The 20040-nt window shown below is 31.6% G+C and overlaps 1 protein-coding gene across 2 annotated transcripts; it reads left to right on the plus strand.

Annotated features, from left to right (window-relative positions):
* The first annotated feature begins 10140 nt into the window (after positions 1-10140).
* Positions 10141-19180, plus strand: LOC131155013 (protein BREVIS RADIX-like). Of its 2 annotated transcripts, XM_058107888.1 has the most exons (7): positions 10141-10511; positions 10858-11038; positions 12235-12389; positions 14336-14754; positions 15419-15548; positions 17902-18272; positions 18592-19180. In XM_058107888.1, the coding sequence occupies exons 3-7, from the start codon at positions 12285-12287 to the stop codon at positions 18668-18670; spliced, it is 1104 nt and encodes a 367-aa protein (XP_057963871.1). In that variant the 5' UTR covers positions 10141-10511; positions 10858-11038; positions 12235-12284; the 3' UTR covers positions 18671-19180. The 2 variants fall into 2 exon arrangements, with proteins under 2 accessions (XP_057963871.1, XP_057963872.1); XM_058107889.1 differs by lacking the exons at positions 10141-10511; positions 10858-11038; positions 12235-12389 and adding an exon at positions 12484-12617.
* The last annotated feature ends 860 nt before the right edge of the window (positions 19181-20040 follow it).

Genomic DNA, 20040 nt, shown 5'->3' on the forward strand with positions numbered 1-20040 from the left:
CTTTTACATGATTTTACAATATAAAATTCATTACAAATAAAAGAATAACAATATAAATATATGAAATTGAGTCTTCAACTTCTTCTTTTAATTTCTTCAACTTTAATGGCTTTAGTTTTGTAGAATACAACTTAAACACAAAATTATTAGTACTCAATAGTTTGTTATCATCAAAATCAAATTAATGAAACCTTGGGGCTAACAATCTCCATTTTTTTTTTATGACGACAAACTATTTGCAAAAATGGGAATGAATATAAAGCAATCAAGTTCACATAGAAATTCCTATTTTCCCTATCTTTCCCTATGGCATCATCAAAACCAAAATAACATGATCATAAAGATATAAAACATTAAGCCCAAAATTTGAATTTTATCAACATATTCATAAAAATATGCCAATGTCCTCCACAAAAATTTTTTTACATAGTTAAGATTATGACAATTGATAATACCAAATTAATGCATAGTTTTATAAAAATTGATACTCATTGTTGTTAATCATAAGTCAAATAAAATAAAATTGATACCGATTAATTTAAAAACAAACTTTCTATCCTTGAAATTTTTTCCCCTTTGTCAATATGAAAAGGAAAATATGGGGAGTATGAATTTTGTAAAATAGCCCACAATTTGAAACTCAAGTTTGAATCAAAGTGTTCTAGTTTAAAAAAAAATGCATATATTCATAATTTTTTTTAAAAAAATATCACAATCATTATCAAAATGATTTGCTATCATGTTCATGTTTTCAAAAATATTTTTCACATATGTAATCATGTTCATGTTTTCAAAAAGACTATTGAGGAAAAGTGATCGTTGCAGACAAAACCTGCTAGACAATTGACTGCCTTTAGGGGTCGTTCAATTGACCCTAGAGCAAAGGATGGGTTCGGCCTACTTCTGTTCCCATTTTCTCCAATTTTGGTCCAATTGTGTCATATCATATGTTTTCACTTGATGTTCATTACAAAAAAGTCAATAACAGTAAAATAAATGAAATTAAGTGTTCAACTTCTTCTCTCAATTTCTTCAACTTTAATGGTCTTACTTTTGTAGAACACAACTTAAACATAAAATCATTTATACTCAATAGTCTGTTATTATTAAAATTAGATTAATGAAACCTTGAGGTTAACAACCTTAATCACACTCTTTGAGGAGACAATAAATATGCAGATCATTTAGTCAAACTAGGGCAAACTAGGAAACTTATTCGACTAGAGAGTTATCCACTATTAGGCCTTTGTCAGCTTTTATAATGGTTTACGCTTGTATTTGAGAGGTTTTAGTTTATTATTCCTTTCTACAAAAAAATAATAATAATAACTAACAGAAACTTGTGTGATGCAGGAAATATTTAACTATTTAGATTGTAAATATGATTATTTTCTACTATTTTTAAGTCTGTCTCATAAGATAATTGTTCAATTTAATTTTTAAAAATATTCTTTTTTACTATCTCTTAATCCTACTCAAAAGTCAATTGTTGAATTTAATGTAACTTAATAATCTTATACCAACCACTCAATTAATGAATATACTTACTTTTTCAAAAAAGTCCAATAAATAATTGAATTAAATGTAACACTATAATAAATATATTACTTAATTAATTAGTTATACAAAAAAATTTATTTGATTCTTGTAATTTTATTTTATTTTTAAATTAAAATTACCATAACTTAGCATTAAAATTTTAGAAGTCCACAACCGTTTTGTTTTGTTTTTATATAATAATAATAATAATAATAATAATAATAATAATAATAATAATAACCCTCCATCCAAGTCATCTGAGTTCACCAAAACCCAAATGGTCTATTTAAATTAAGGTTTTGTTTGAAATAAAAAATAAAAAATAATAAAATTTATTTTTTATATAAAATATTATTAAATATGAAATTTTATTTTAATATAATTAAAAATTTTAAAATTCCAAATACTAGTGATGTGTAAAATTAAAATTTTATTTATTTCCTTTCTCACTTGATAACCATGTAAAAAAAATGTAAATTTATTGATATTTTTATTTCTTTTTTCTAATATTTTTTTAAGTTTCAAATAAGGGCATAAAGTTTGATAAGCTTAACTAAGTTATTTTATGCATTTTCAATTTTACATAGAATCGAACTTATTCTTAGTTTTTGGTCATTAGATTATTAGTCCAAAAAATTGGACTATGCATAGTTTAATAACATTGGTTTAATAAATTTGGGATGGGGCCGTTATATGGGTGGCTTCTAACTCTTTTAAAAAAAAATAAAAATAAAAATAAAAAATAAAATAAAATAAAAATAACATTGGTTTAAACTTAGAGATAAATTATTTTTTTTCGGTCCTATGCAAAGTCACAAATATACTTTGAAGTAATCATTTTTTTTTTAGAAATATTTGCTCCAAGACATTGGAAGAAAATTCTACTCTTTTGAATTCATATAGTGAACGAATATATTTGAGTTAGATGTAATAATTTTTTGTAAAATTTCCTCTTTATTTCAAGGTATGATTTTCAAAGTTATAAAAAAGTTTGCAAAATTGAAGACTATTTAGTTGCAGAAAATTTTTTATTTTCTATTTTTTAGTTTTCTAAATAATTGTAAAAATTTTAGCTTACTTATAAATTTTTCAAGATTTGTATTTAAAAAGTAAAATATAAAGAGCTTGGTTAAATGTGCAAAATATTTTTTTTATTCTTATTTTTAGATTTCAAAATAATTATAAAAAAGATAACACGTTTTTAATTTTTTTTAATAATTATATAAGGTAATATTGGGATCATGGGTTTTGGGAATTGAAATTTGAATTTGTATAGATTTCAAAAAAAAAAAAAAAATTCAATACATAATCTAACATTTTATCCTCTCACATAAAAAGTAAACGTTAGATATTTACAAAATAATAAAAAACATTTTTCAAAATTTCTATATAAATTTTAAAAATTGTAAAACAATGTGATATTTTTGTATTTTTTTGAAAAAATTAAAAATGAAAAGTAAAATTACTTCTATAGTCAAACAATGACAAAACCTTTTATCATTATTTATTTATTTCAAAATAAATAATTCTTTAATTTTTTTAAAAAGAAAATAAAAAAATATATTTTCCACAACTAAATGATCCCTTATTTTAGATTTTTTTTTTTTTATCTTGTCGAAATATTCTCTTTTTAGTGTCATTCTTTATTACAAAAAATAGAAAAAGAAAGGCAACCTGGTGCATAAAGCTCCTGCATATGCAAGGTCAAGGGAAAGAATTGATCATGATAATAAATATTTGTCTTGTTTCATATGGATATTAGTTTAGTTTTTATTCAATATATATTTTAAATATTTTTGCGGCATATCCTTGTTTGTAAGTAAAATATTGAGTTTTGCTAAACTCGTCAATAGCCCTTACTTTTAGATTGGAGTAATTAAAATTACGTGTTTGGTGAAATTAGTGTTAGTGTTGAACACTAAATTTAAAGTTGATTTTGTGAACTAGTTCTAATATATAAATTATTTTAACTATTTGGTATCTAAAATTTTAATATTGATTATTTTTCAATTTTCACCTTTTCAACACTCAACAATATAAATATTTGATAAAATTAATAGACAATTACATGAGCTAAAATTTTTAATTTAATATGAATAATATTTTCATGTCTTAATTAATAATTATAAATAAAAATAAAATATTTTATTATTGTATAAAATTTAAATTTATTATTTTAATTTTAATCACTTGGGTATTGAGGTTTTTTGTCATTTTCATGTTTTATAATGGATTCAATTGGGAAAGCGGCTTTTGAATTTGAATCAAACATGTTTCTATACCTAATTCTGTCAGAGAAATTTGAAGAAAATTTAGAGTTGCCACTAAATGCTCTGATATTTAACTTAGGGGTGTATTTGAGTCGAGGCAAGTCAAGTCAACACATTAAAATACTTGAACTCGCCTTGACTCAAAAATATTAAACTCTAAACTCAAAACTCGATTCAAATTCAATCAATTTCATAATTGTTAAACTTGAACTCGAATCAACTATAAGGTCATAAAACTCAAGCTCGACTAGATCATAAATTAATATTAAATATATATATATATATATATATATACATACATATATATAATGTACATATAATATTAACTATATTTATAAAATATATATTATATGACATATACAATATAAAAATATGAAATTGAAAAACTCGATTAGGCTCAAAAGTCGACTTGAATAGTACTATTAATGAGCTCAAACTCGACTCGTTAAAATACTCAATTAACTTGAACTCGACATAAATTTAAGTAGAATAAAGTCAGGTTAAATTAGGGGACAAATCTAGTTCGAGTAGCTCACAAATAAGTTTGACTCACTTACACCTTTAATTTAACTAATTCACTTCTTTAGTGAACCAATTAAGACATAACCTTTGTTCAGATGTCGTTCAGATCAAACAAAACACCGCCTAAATGGTCATATAATCCTTTATTTTCGAAGAGCTAATTGGAGACTTAAAAAGGTAAAGGATTAAAATTTAGTGTGGAGAAATTGTGAATTAATGCCTACGCAAGTATTTATGTTAGATGATTTTTCTCAAAGCCATATTCAATGACTTTATCCTTTTTATTATACTTTCATGATTTTTCTCAAAGTCGTATTTAATGACTTTGTCCTTCTTATTATGCTTTTTCTATTTCATTATAACAACTCGAAAATGAAATTTGAGATATGCACCTTTGTCCTTAAGTCTATGTGAGTTCATTTGTAATATTTTTTCCTTTTAAATAAGTTACCCTCAATTTATTGCAAGTAAAACGTTGATTTTTAATTAATTTTTAGCCTATTGAGTTTTTTAAACTAGTGGGTGGCCCTTGGTAACTAATCGAAGTCTTCAAAAGTTAAAGAGTTGAAATTGTTAACAATGACAAACTTATGAATTAATGACCACATAATGGAGCTAATTATTTATGCAAGGTGTTTTTTTCCTAAAAAAAAAAAAAATTTAATGACTTTATCCTTTATATTACTTTTTCTACTTCATAATAATATCTCAAGAGTGAAATTCAAGATAAGAACCTTTATCTTTAAGCCTGTGTGAGTTCGTTTGTAATTTTCCCCCCTTTTAAATAAGTTATGACCAAAACTTTACATTTTTTTGGACTTATGTGAATAGTAAATAACTAATAATCTTTTATTTCTAAGAGCTAATTGGGAGCTTATAAAAGCTAAAAAAGAGGGTGCGGCTGCCTCCACAGGCATGGCGCGGTAGAAAAACATTAATAAGTAAGAAGGACCATTGGGGGTTTAATTCCAGGTAGATACACTCACGAAACCAACGGTACTTGTGGATAGTGAGAGTTTCTTTATGAGCTAGCGGAGACCGTGGATGGTGAGAGTTTACTCTATGAACTAGCGGAGACCATGGATGGTGAGAGTTCTCTGTGAGTCAGCGGGGACCATGGATGGTAATGAAGATGTGTCCCAATGATCGAGTTGACCGAACGTCCAACTGATGCACATAAGTCGTGTCCACATTCCGGACTTTACCCTGATCAGCAAGACCTGGAGGCAGAGGACGCTAATTCGTAGGTTTTGTGCCATACCAGGGGGTCCAAAGGACTCATTAGTAGCTGGAGTTCCTATGTAATAAAAAAAAAAGAGAAAAAAAAAGGAGGGTGCGGATTAATTATAATGTGTGTGAGCCAATTATCAATGCCAACAAATTTATTCTGAAATCATATTTAATGACAATGTCTTTTTTTTTTTTACTTTTCTAGTGCACTTATTTCTAGGGGTGAGTATTGGGTTAGTTAGGTGAATTCAGTTAATTAATCGAATTAATCAAAAATTTTCGTTTAAAATAACTTATTAACCGAATTGACCAAAATTTCATATTTAACTGAACTCAAAACCAATCGAATCGAACTTTGGTTAAATCGATTAACGGATTTAATATTTTAATATATATATATATAATATATAAAAAATATAAATAGTATATATAAATTTTTAATATATATAATATATAAAAAATAAATAAAATTTTAGTGTATATATATAATATATAAAATATTTTAATATATAATATGTATAATTATTTATTATTAATTTATACTAACGGAATTAACCGAACCCAAAAACTAAACCAAAAATCAAAAATTGAAATTCAATGAAAATGAAAATTAAACTGAACCGAACCAACCGAATTTACTCGGTTAATTCAATTAATTTGATTTTAACCGAATTATGCTCACCCCTATTTATTTCTTTATATAGTTCGTTAAAAATATGACATAGTGTGAGTGAGTATTTTCATATTGTTAATGTGACTTCATAATAACAAAAAGTATTTAACAAATAAGTATAAAAATTGAGTGTTTTTTTTTCTTCTTAATCTCTTCTTGAATATGTTTTTCAACTTAGATTGTATTAACTTTTGCAATGCAATAAATAACATTTAAGTAACGTGAATAATTAATTTATCTTCATTAATTATACTATGAAAAAAAAAAATTTGTTTTAGTCAACTGTTTGACTTTTAGAACAAACAACTATAATCAAATTCTCAATTTAAAAATTCAAGAAAAGAAAAAACAAAAATGATATTCTTAACCAATTACTTACCTTATAAATTTATAATTATTGCTTAAAATTTATTTTTATATATTAATATTAAGAAATCTATATATATATATGTGTGTGTGTGTGTGTGGGAGCGCGCGCGTGTGTGTCTATTATTTAATTATTATTTTAAAATAATAGATTCGTTCGTTATTATTTTCATCTTATTTTATTTTTTATCATCTTGATAATTTTACCAAATGAAGTCTTGGAGAAATCAAAAACCAAAAAAAGGAAATCAAATTTAGATTCTTACCTATAAGGGTTTTATTTTATTCTATTTTCAAAACTAGTCTTTCAAAATTTGTTTTTTTTAATTAAAAAATAAAAATAAAAAAAAGAGGAAGAGATGATGGGTTCAACTATCTTTTTGGCTTAGAAAATAATTCAAGAAAAAATTTTCAAACAATGAAGCATGCTTTAGGCGCTATAGCCTTTTACATTTTCTTTTCTCAGGGAAAAGAAATTATTGGTTTACTTTCAATAATACCAAGAAATAATTTTTTGACGACAACCAAACAAACCCAATTACCCCCATGCATTTTTCAAGACATTCTCAAAAATTCATCGTCGGTCAAAATCTTTTTTGACGAAACCGGGACCTTTTCCCGTCCTCTATCCGGATTCGAATGCCCCTGCAACCAAACAGATCCGAATCCGCAGTCCTCTTAACACACACGCGGTTAGAACCGCGATTCATCGGAACATGTGGGGCCCACGTGTTCTCACTGTCCGAGACCGCCGATTTAAATGGGAATAACTGTTGTGTCTTTAACCTTCAACGGTGACGACTGCTGTTTCGCCCACGCGCAGCACACGCGCGTGCACCTACTTGGCCAAACACCACTCTCTTATCCAAAGTATTTTTACTTCCAATCATTTATCTCGATGGTCTTGTCTATATTTTTATCAAATAAAGTTTTAAAAATGTTTTCAAATTTCAAAGATTAAAGATTTACATTTCTTTTAATTTATGGGATGTAATATGACAAAAATAATAAAAATAATAAAAATTTGAATACAAAACAAAGTACGGTAAATTTATTAAAGGTGTAATTAATATGTTTTTCGTAATATAATTAATTTTTATAAGTAAATTAATTTTATAAGCTGGCTAACTAATTTTTTGTTAATTAAATAATATCATTAATTACAATTTTAACTGACAACTAGGTTATTGGGTGTTTTAAATTTTCAAGTCTCTTATCTAGCTAACAAATTTTTTTTTTTTTTTTTTATGCTAGTGCAATAGTAGAAAAAGAATAAAGTGAAAAGAAATAACGAGCCAAAGTTGAATAGAACTCAACGTGCCTTGGAAATTATACAAGGAACCTCCCCCTTAGCGTGCCCATGTGTAAATTGGTCCTATATAGAAAGGGAGCTACTGCCACACCGACTTTCCTAAATTAAGTAAATCATTAATTGAATGAAACCAATTTTTATAGTTCAAACATTTCTTTAAAACTCTAATAATCAATCAATATTAATTTTTAATTGTATTTTTTTTAAATGATATTTTTTATACGTTCAATATTAGTGTAAATATTTATATAATGTCATGTTGATATCATCAATTTGACCATTTGTTTGTTTCACCAATTCAGCTAACTTAACATCTTTTTTGAATTGAATGCTGATTTAAGTTTTAAAACTTTGTTTGGATTATGCTGGCAGGATATCTTTTAACTATGCTATAGCTAACATTTGACTCCATGCAATATGAATTTGTGCAGTCATATAAGATCGTAACATTGCATTTAGTAGCATACACTCAAGTTGTGAATTTGACTTTGATTTTGTAGGGCTTTAAATACAACTCTATCGATTTGTATTTCATTTGTGTAAATCCCAATGAATCCAAACTCAAAACTGCCCAAAATATATTCAAGTTATCAAATATGGGGCAAATAAATTATTTATAAGTATGAATGAGCCGAGCTTGTTCCTATTCAAGTTTTACTAAACGGTTTAACATCTTGTTCAAGAATCACTCATCTTCAGGCATGATGAACAAGCTCCGATAAGGCACTGAATTATTTGATTTTATTTTTTTATAATAAAATATCTCCTTGTATGATGAACCTGAAGCAATGTGTTGTTTATAATAAAAATTAATTATACGAATGTGCATTAAAACGGACCTATCAAAATCAATGATATTATTTCTATTAGTAGTATTATCATTGTATTATTATATATATGCATATTAATTCTATACTAAAATTTCATACTTTGAAATTTCTATTTCAATTAAGAAATTTAAAAAATAGATCAACCCGCATACAAAAGATTAAATAACTAACATACAAAAGATTCATAATTCACATACTAAGATGAAGTCTGAATAAATCATGTCTTTAAAAACTATCTTACCAAATTCAAAATTAATTATTTTTTAATGCACACCAAGCTTAAGAAATAATAAAAAAATAATAATTAGTTTCATATAAATTCTTATCATCTTGCAATAGATATTGTATTAATTAATTATCTTACTTTTTGACTTAAATTCAACTTGCCTAATTTATTAGCATATATATATATATATATATATATATATATATATATATATTTTTTTGTATTATACAATTAGTATCAGTGTCCTAGATATTATAATATTTTAAAATATTATATTACATAACATTATTAGCTTTTTACAATTTTTTTTTCTTTTTGAAATTTACAAACAAGCCTCTCTTATTTCTTTTGAAATTTATTTATTCGTCTTTTAAAATATTGAATTTGCACTTATATAAAGGTCTATAGAATAAAAATTTAACCGAAACTAATTTTCATCATAAAATATTATTTCATGTAATTTTTTTTTTAAAACTATGAGATAAATGGGTTTACCCCTCTATCTTTTCTCCCCTTAAATAATGCAAAATTGCGACCCTTAAGGCTCAAATCCTAATATTTTAGGCAGGAGAGCTTTGAGTTTAGCACCCAAGTCGCGCTGGCAGAACTTATCTCATGCAACTTATTAATTTATATTATTTAGATTTTTAAAAAATTTAGAAAAAGAACTAAAAAAAATAAGAAAGCTTTAATTACTCATTTCTCAATTCGAAAACATAAAGATAAGGTAATTTAATTGTAAATTCCATATTTTTCTACAAATTCATTTCCACAAGTTAGATCTTGTTTTAAAAATATGATTTAAAGAAAGATTCTACTAATTAATATTGTTAAATATTATATTTCAGTTAATTTTAAAAATAAAATTATATGAAAATTTCAAGATTATTTGAGCATTTACACTTTAATTAATTCGTGAAAATATAAAAATTAAAATACTAAGTGTAAGAATATAATAATTTCAAAATAAATGAAATATTTTTTATTATTTTCATTTTATATTACTCACATACAACCTAATTAATAAATTAACTAATTATTCGAAAATCATTTGCGAGTAGAAATGCCGTTAGGGACTGTAATGAGATTATGAAATTATAATAATGGCAAAATTGGAAATGAAATAGGATCACTGCCCTTTTTATGGGAATGCGTAGTTGCGTACCCAAGGCGTGTGGGCAAACTTGGAAACGAAAGGAGAATCTCTGCCCTGCCCTGCCCCTAACCGTTATATAAGGGCAAGGATTAAATTTTTGGCATGTGCTTCTGCAGAATTTTGGAGCTCAATTAAGGGGGAAGATAGCTGGGAGTTGATTCTTCCGAGCTAATTCAATCAATCCCTCGGTTTCTGAGTTTTTGACGGTGAAGCGATTGCTTCGCTAGTTTGGGAATGTCTTTGGAGTTCGCGTAGCCGGAGAAGATCGATCGAAAGAGGGATTCTATGATTTTTATGCAGTTTTTGATTCGATTTGCCATTTGGGTTTTTGATCAATCTCGCGGGTTTTGAAGTTTGAACTCGTTTCAGAGAGATTGATTGAAGAAGGTGAAGAATCTAAAAACCCAGAAAGCTTCGCATTGCATATCAATCTCTGTGTGTGTGTGTGTGGTTTAAAATCATCTTGATTTAGATTTTGCTCTGTTTTTCGGCGATTCTGGTTTGAAATGCATTGTGGATCTTGGAGATTGTTAAATTGCTAATCTGTTTTAATATTTTTCTTTTGTTTTTTCGCCAATGGTTCATTAATGTTTTCTATTATTTGCTTAAATCAGACTTTGCGAGTTTAATTTCTGCATCGTGGAAATGTACATTAATGGGAGAGAGAGAGAGAGAGAGAGAGAGAGAGAGAGAGAGAGAGGTGACATGTTCTGATTCTCTGATTTTTTTTCAGTTGGGTTCGGCAGCGTAAGCTCCCCAGAAAAGGAATCTGAGACGGGAAGCCTGGAGATTTGTCTGGGAGCGGCGTTTGGAGAAAAAGAAAAAGAAAAAGAAAAAGAGGGAAAGAGAAAGGGAGGGGAATAACAGGCAGAGAAGATACAGAAGAAACAAAACAGAGTCAGTTCTTCTCCCGGGTGAGTCGTTTTCGAATGGTATAAAATAACAATAACAATAATAATGCAATAGTTATTTGTATGATACAGAGTATACACTGGAATTCCGGTTGTCTCTATGCTTCATTCATCTACCGCTTTCAACCCTCGACATAAAAACACATTTCTTCTCTAAAGCTATGCTATTGCTGGTCCATCGTCTCAGCTAGCCTGCGAGAAAAGGGATTCTATTCTATTCTATTCTACTCTCTCTCTCTCTCTCTCTCTCACAAACCCTTTGCTTTTGGGGTTTTTCTTGAAGAGGGCAGAGTGATGTGATTCTAAGCAAAAAGAAAAAGCGACCCATTTAGTATTAGTAAATAAGTCCGTCAGAAACTTCGGCTTGCACAATCAGATTGTTTATTCGTCTCTGTACCTTAAAGCAGGCAGGGGGCACCCTACTCTGTTCTCTACCCCCCCAAATCCCAATTAGACCCACAACCCCATTTCCCTCCTCCCCTTCCCCCCCCCCCCCCCCCCCCCCAACCCAAAAAAAAAAAAACCTTCAATTATTGATTCCTCTTTTTAAAATATTTTTATGTATGCTCTCTGATCCCGAGCTCCTCTGTCCCTTCTCTCTCTCTCTCTCTCTCTCCGGGAAAAAACAGAGCCCGCGAGGGAATTTGGGGATCCATTGGACTTTTTGAATTGCTAAATTAAGTTTATTTACTTATTTTAGTGTTTACTCACTAGCAGTCGCAGACTCTCTCGGCCATGGCGTTTCTTGTTTTATTTGGGGGCTTTTTTTTATTCTTTTCTTTTTAATTTTCCTCCCCATTTTCCTTTGTTTTCTCTCGAACCAATCAGGGGGTTTGCCACGTTTGCAGAAAAATGGGTTTGTGGGCCATCCTAGTTTTGTCTATACCAACCCAATACAGCTGTTTATTTTTCAGCTGTTTATTTTTTCTTTAAAAAAATTACTTTAAAATCTCATTGGGATATAGAGTTCATCCAAGATTTTCTCTTCAGACCCCCCAGAGGCCAGAGGGCACGAAGAATGTTGTCAAGTCTGATCGGTTTACCAAATCTACCCCTGCTGATACCCAGCCGTTAGGAATTAAAATTTTTGTATTCTGTAACAGCAGAGAAGAATGGAATGATTTAATAAATATTAAAAAGATCAGCATTAATTATTATTAAATTAACCTAAATGTGGGTATTTTGTTTATATGGAACAGGGGACAGGGGTAAAAAGGTAAAAATATACGAATAAAGGAAGCGGAGGAAGATGTTAACATGCATAACGTGTTCGAAGCAGAGGGAGGAGAGAGAGGAGGAAGGCTCGCGTGGCACTCCAAGTACGAAGGAATCCGTCAAAAGTCTGACGGCCCAGGTTCTTACCCTACACCTTCCCCTCACCCTATCTTTCTTTCTTTTCTCACTTTCGAATTCTTCTTTTCTTATATATTTATTTATTTTTGGAGTCAATTAAGTCATGACGGACCGGGGGAGGCGAGGGGTTGGGGAGCTACCGATCCACTTGGTACGGTCGCGGTGCATGATTGCCACGTGGAGGGAGAACATGCCAGGTCACACCTCCACATGGAATGTAGGCTTCTAGGTAGCTTTCCATGACTCACGGAACCCAAGACACTGACTTGGTTGACCGATGCATGGTTCATGTTCAATTGTTCATGCAGCAGTACCCATTCCTCTATAGGGTACTTGAATGTTTAATACCCGGATCACCCGACCCGGTTGAGACGGATGTCCGGCGTACCCGCTATGGTTCTTCCCATTTAAATATGGTACTTGGCTCTTTCGGGTGGACCCAATATGGATCTCCCCATTTGCTAGGCGGGTTTGATAGTTCAACCCATTATCATCATTATTTATTTATTTATTATTTTTTTGAAAAATCAACTGTTATTAATATTTTTAAATTTCAAATAGTGAAATGTAATAATATAATACAATTTCTTCAACTTAATTTATCTTTATTTTTCTGAAAATAATAAAATAAAATAAATAAATGGAAGGACGAATATGATGTCGTTTTGGGGTATAGGAACTAGGGAGTGACGCCTGGTTGCAGACGGTAGCCAAGAGGGATAGGGGAAGGATCTTTAGGAAAAGACAAGACGCAAATTGAGAGAGAGAGAGTGAGAGACCCACCATGGAATATTTGTCCGTCCACTGTCTCACTTCTAAAGGTGTTTTCATCAAAAGAAGCAAAACTACATTTCAAATAAATAATACTTTCATATATATATATATATATATAAAAGAGGTGTCGATGGGTAGTGACAGGCGAAGGAAGATCCACCCTTTCGTTTCAGGTGCTGCAGAAAAACATAAATAAAGTAAAGAGAAGAATTAGAGTCATTTCATTTCACACTTGTACTGTTAAAACCTCCCCTCTTTCCCCTCTTTGCTCTTTAGTCTTTACCCTCACAGTGCACAGCCCTGTTTGGGGAAGGGGCCGGAGTGAGCATGGTCATTGGGTTTTATCCAATCATTACTCAGAAAATGCTAATTCATAATTTTGACCAATTTTTAAGAGTTAATCCAATTCATTCAAATAATTTTAAATATATATTTTCTATGTAAAAATGAAAATAGAACTGTTTTAGAAAAATCACAATTTGTTTATGTGTGAAACCATTTTTTTTAAGAAAAATACTATATATATATATATATATATATATAATATTTATGATGTAACAGTCTCAATTTTGTTAGTTTTGGTTATTGAGGTAGCAAAACTAAAATTGAACTGATAACCCACTAATTTTTGAAAATCCATTAAAGTAGAATGTGTCCATATCTTGCTTCATATACTGCAATGCCAATGCTATATCAAAATTCCTTCAAATTATTATTATTACTAAACGTTGTTATTGTCAGTACTATTGTTTGAGTTTTGATAATATCATCTATTTTATAATTCTTCATTTCTTATGTATTCATATGAACATAAATTGTTGTAGTTGACAAAATGAACATGAAATTATTACAATTCTCCTTGTCGTATACATTCAATTAAAAATAAAACGTTTTATTTGACAAAATGTGACATGAAAATATCACATTTATTTGCCTCCACACACCCAAAAATGTTTCAACCAATGAATCTAATATTGAATTCATCTTTCTCTTCAGCAATCTTTAATATTCCAACTAATGCATTCTGAACCTGGCCAAACGTGACAGTATTGCATTCCACATTCATGCTTCTAACCGGAATGCCACTGGAGATGCATTTATTTAATTTTAGCACATATTTACTTTTCCTTTCCTCTTGTAATAATCTTTATATAAATATCAATGATGGAACAGATAAAGGATATGGCATTGAAATTCTCGGGTGCATATAAGCAGTGCAAGCCCTGCACTGGAGGCTCCAGTGCTGGCAGCAGCACCTACAAGAAAGGGTCGCGCCCATACCCGGACTTCGACACCATTTCTGAAGGGGTACCATATCCGTTTTATCAGCCCGGGAGCTCCAGCTCGACACCCGCATGGGATTTCACGACCTCAGCCCACCAGGGCTCCAGACCCGACTCCAGATTCTCCGGAGCAATCCGGGGAGACCAGACCCCCGGTGGGCTGGAGTCTATATCAGCCCAGTCATGTGATGTGGTGCTGGAGGATGAGGATGAGCCCAAGGAGTGGATGGCCCAGGTGGAGCCTGGTGTTCACATCACCTTTGTCTCTCTTCCCAATGGTGGCAATGATCTCAAACGGATTCGCTTCAGGTACTATTCCATTACCTTTTAACCAGTCTTTCATCCATATATTCAATGTTTGGTTTGAAGATTTTTGTGAGAGAAGGAGATGAGGAAAAAGTTAATGTATTTCTTAATTCTCTTTATTTCACATATGATTAATAATAAAAACTTATTTAATTTAATTAAAAATAAAGAAGAATTAAAGGTTAATGGAGTGTTAAATAAAAATTTGTAAACTCATTTCTGGATTAAGGGTTCTTGTGAGAGTAAAAGAGAGGAAAAAGAAAATAGTAAGGCAAAAATTAATCTTTTTTTCCTATTCTCTCCATCTCAAATATGAATAAGAACAAAAGCTTATTTAATTTTGATTAAAAATTAATAAAATTAAAAGGTTATTACATGTCAAGTAAAAGTTTTGTTCACTCATTTCTTACATGTCTTGTTTTCTTTCTCTATTTCCTTCAAAATTAGATATGAATTTTTTTTTCCATATTTTCCTTTCTTTTCCAATGTTTTTGAAGTTCCAAATGCAGCTTTGATAATCAAAATATTGAGAGTAATAGTATTAAAATAGTATTTTGTTCATTAATTTGTTATATATTGTGTTTCCTTTTTCCATATTTTACAAGTACTAAATTGAGCGTTAAATTTCACATAAAATTGGCATTATATGGGCCTGTAAATTTTGAAGCCGAGATATGTTCAATAAATGGCAAGCTCAGCGGTGGTGGGGTGAGAATTATGACCGGATCATGGAACTTTATAATGTCCAGAGATTCAATCGGCAAGCACTGCACACTCCCCCGAGGTCTGAGGACGAGGTAAACCCCAACCTTCTGCTACTTTCTTATTCTCTCTGCCTCATTGTTAGAATTGCTTAGTTGTATCTGCATTTTTCAGCTCTTTTAGGACCTGGGCATCGCTGGTTTTGAGTTGTAATTATTCCATGGTGAGGCCATGTATAGTTCGTTTTGCTTGATATAGGTTTTCATGTTTTCCCTTAGTAATGAATATGCCAACTAGTTATATGCGCACATGCAGGAAAGAAATGGTTCTCTCTGTTTCTCATGTTTGGTTTGTATAGAGAGCCAATGAAGGAGGAAGAAGAGAGAAAAAAAAAAGGGAGGTTTCAGAGTTGGAGAGAAAATAAGAGAGAGAAATCAACTCATAACTTAGCAAAATGAAAATCTCGTCCCTTGTCAAAAAGAACTCCTAAAATCATAATCCTTACCTTGTTCCATTTTTTTTATGGTTTGCCTATTCTAGAAAAAAAAAAATGTCCATTGAAAGTACATTGATCACGGAGTTCAATGTGCATTGAGGTTTGTTTTGCATTTAATGGTTTCTTGTGCAATTGGATAATCTAAAACAATTTGTATTTTTTTTAATGTAAAAAACATTCTTTACTCTCCTCTAGAGCCAAAAGTATAAGAGAGAACATAGTTTTCTTTCTCTTCTCCTTTGTTATTGTTGGGTGGTCTTGAGCCTTCTCAACCCCAAAAGCTAACTCATAGGGTGAGACTTTCCCTCACACTTAATAACTATCCACCAGCCCCTTCCACAACTGATGTGGGATAATCCCAACAATCTCTTCCTCACATATCGGGTTCCAAATCAGCCACATGCCCGGCATCCCGGGAAGAATGTTGAACCATGGGCTCTGATACTAGTGTTGGGTGGTCTTGGGCCTTCTCAACCCCAAAAGCAAACTCATGGGATGAGGCTTTCCCTCACACTTAATAATTGATCACCAACCCCTTCCACAACCGATGTGGGATAATCCCAACAGTTATTAGTTTCTTTTTTCTTCTCTCTACTTCCCAACCAAACGCACTCTTAGAATTTCAAACCTCAGTTATTTATATATTGTGAATATCCTAAAATGTGCTCATGTAATAATATAAAATCATTATGCCTTGACTTGTAAGTTGTAATATCCCCATGCATACGGGTATATATATAACCCAAAGTTCAAGTGGACTACCCTTTTATGAGTCACAACTCAATACCTTTAGTCATTAAGTATCGTCCTTTTGGACAAACATGGAAGCCTGACACTTGAACTGCTTTGCTGTACTGTCCAACCCCGATGAATATGTGGGGAGGACCTAGGCCCTCTAGTGTAAGAAGAATGTGAAATTCTTGGTTTAGATGAGAAACCAGACACTCAACAAATTCCTTTATTAAGGATCTTGGACTGGTGATAGGGTGGGGGGCAGGATGGGTTTTGGTTCGAGGCCTCTAGTGCATGCCCACTCCCCCCATCCTCTCCACACATCCCCCAATCTGTATACCCTCTTTTGGATTGATAGTTCAGGTGACAATTCTTTGCAGTAGGTATATTGATTTGTGAGTCATTCCCTGTGGCTCATGGTGAGTGGTCAAAGCACTTGGTGTGAAAACTGCAATTCAAGAAGAGGACCATGGATAAATGCTAGTATGTGCTCGGTTTGCCAGTGACAATGTACAAATATTTTGTGCAAATCCATCATCATGGATGGGGGCGAATCAGCCAGAAATGGCCATAAAAATTTTGAAAGCTGGCAACGTTTGATGAAGTCTTGCAGCTTATCCTCCAATGGGTGGTTTAGAGATGAAACCAGTTTTGTAATGGCTGCATTTTTTGGATGGTGTTTTTTTCCTTTCAGGTACTACAAAGACAATGGACTAGTGTAATTCCAATGGATGTCAAAAATGTCATTTCCTAAATTCCTATATATACAAATATTACAAACGGGCATAAGAATTCAGACCTTATTCCACTCTTGGTATAATATGATTCTTTGTTTATTAAGAAAACACATTGGAATGTCCTACCTTTACATTTGTTTAGGGAATGGTGCAACTGGATAGAATTTGCTTCACAGCTACAACAACAGCCATTCATTATAAAACACCCAACCAAAATATATCACCTTACAACAGATGAAAAAATAGGTAAAATGACTAGTAATTAGGAAACTTTTACTGGTGGTGCATGTGTTTACCATGTAAATTTTCCATTTTTCCAGAGAGATTTTGCAGCAAACTGAAGCCTGGCATGAACAAAACTTCTAGGAGCATTTTATATTGTCAATGGATAATGTGTTTTCTGTATCTTCTTTCATTCATGTTGAAATTGCCACGATGTCTTGAATATGCATTACTAACAAACTTGTTACTCTTCAACTGCAGAGAGATTCATCTTTCTCAAGGTTTGGCTCTGCAAGGGAAAGCCCAATAGCACCATCATCACACAATTGGACCCCAAGAAACCATTACAAACCCTCAGGCAGTAAAGGGTATTTCCCATGCGACCCTATGGATCATGGTGGAAGCCAACACTACCCCGGGTCAAGTGCTTATGGTGCAGGTGGGCCAAAGGGTGAAGCATCTTCTATGGATGCATCACGGACGACAACCTCATCTAGAGACGAGGCTTCTGTTTCTATAAGCAATGCCAGCGACATGGAGACTGAGTGGGTTGAGCAGGATGAGCCAGGAGTGTACATTACCATCAGACAATTAGCTGATGGCACTAGGGAGCTCCGGCGTGTTAGATTCAGGTAATTAAATTGCTCCTTAAATGCTTCATTTCCTTCGAAAACTTAATTTGGGATTGTGGTTATAGAATCGGCTGAAGCCCCTTTTTGATATTATTGAAGGCAAAAGTATGTGTAGATTCATCTCATAGCTTGAGAGAATAATCTGCACTGCCATTGATTTGACATTTTCATAACACATGCTTTATGCATTTTACATATTTTACATTACCAATTCTTATTCACCTTTAGGTGTTAGTCATGACTTGTGATATGTTTTGCTGATTCTTCCTACCTATTACGGTTAATAGTGCATGATTTTTTTTTTCTTGCCTTTGTGCAGCCGTGAGAAATTTGGAGAGGTGCATGCCAAGTTGTGGTGGGAAGAGAATAGGGAGAGAATACAGGCTCAATACCTCTAAATTGTTTTCCAGGACTCTTATCATAGTGGATGGGGGAACTCAGGGCAGTTCCACGCATGGTAGAAATTGTACCAGTTCTCTTGGCATGTTATACTATAAAAGCACCCACTAGAATCTATACAAAAAAAAAAGAAAAGAAAAGGAAAAGGGTGTTTTTCTTCTGCGAGAAACAATAGAAATTGAAATGAGTTCTCATTGAAATCCTTTACCGTTGATTGAGATTGTAATGCATCTGTTCTGGAGGATAAAACTTCGAGTTAAATGCTAAGGAACCACACGGCAATGTTATCGGATCTTTGAGATGTCTAAATGTCTTTTTGTTTTTGTTTTTGTTTTTGTATCTGTTTCAGAAGTTACAATTGTTATAACCATTTTGAGAAATTTTTTAGGTTAGTTTTCTGAGAGTTTCGCCCTGATGGCTTCACGGAATTATTTAGCTTTGATTTTAGAACATACCATAATTTGTTTTTTTGTAACATAAACTTTCTGCAATGAAAGATCAAATTGGAATTATTGGCTGTGAAATATTTGATTGGTGATGTTTGATTTTATGGACCAAAATGCTGAGTAGCAGAACATAGGTGTGGAACTTTATTGCATTCTTTGCATTCTCTTTGTTCTGTTCAATGTAAAAAATATTCTCTCTCGACCATGGTTTCATTATTGAACAACCATTGCATGTTGCAGAGTGTACATAAACTGCACAACATGTGTTAAAATCCCAATCCCGAGTATCATTGTAAATAATATACAAATTAGGAAAGTGGGTAAAAATGGGGGATTTGATATTATTCAGTAAGGGAATTGTTTCCTTGTTTAGAATAGGTAATCGTATTATATATTGGGATGTACATATGAACAAAGTAATGTAGAAAATATTCAATAGTTTTTGCTCTCCTGGTATCAGAGTTAGGGTTTCTCAACCTTAGCTAAACAATGGCCAACAGCAGAGGCTCTACCTCTTCTGCAAGTTTCAACGCTGACTCAGAGGCCACATCCGTTGGGGGTTTGAATGGGCTAGATAACACAGCCTTTTTACTCTCATTGGAAAAATTATACGGAAAAAATTTCCGTGAGTGGGCCCAATCCATGAAATTGGTGATTGAGGGAAAAGGGAAGCTAGGTTATCTTACCGTTGAGCAGAGAAAACTAGACCCTACCGACGTTGTAGCTTTGTAAAGATGGAGGTTCGAAAACTCCATGGTCACAGCTTGGCTCGTCAACTCGATGCAGCCATCAATCGGAAAAGTCTACTTGTTCTTGCCAACGGCGAAGGAGGTCTGGGAAGCCGTACGTGAGACATACTCCGACGTCGAAAGCTACTCGCAAATCTTCAAGATCAAGACTTGATTGTGGTAGATGAGGCAATG

The sequence above is a fragment of the Malania oleifera genome, chromosome 5, assembly GCF_029873635.1.
Source record: "Malania oleifera isolate guangnan ecotype guangnan chromosome 5, ASM2987363v1, whole genome shotgun sequence".
Taxonomy (NCBI): Eukaryota; Viridiplantae; Streptophyta; class Magnoliopsida; order Santalales; family Ximeniaceae; genus Malania; species Malania oleifera.

Coding starts and splice junctions, on each gene's coding strand:
- LOC131155013 (XM_058107888.1), top strand. CDS start 12,285: ATGTTAACATGCATAACGTGTTCGAAGCAGAGGGAGGAGAGAGAGGAG. Junction 12,390..14,335: donor TCAAAAGTCTGACGGCCCAG/GTTCTTACCCTA, acceptor ATGATGGAACAG/ATAAAGGATATGGCATTGAA. Junction 14,755..15,418: donor CTCAAACGGATTCGCTTCAG/GTACTATTCCAT, acceptor TAAATTTTGAAG/CCGAGATATGTTCAATAAAT.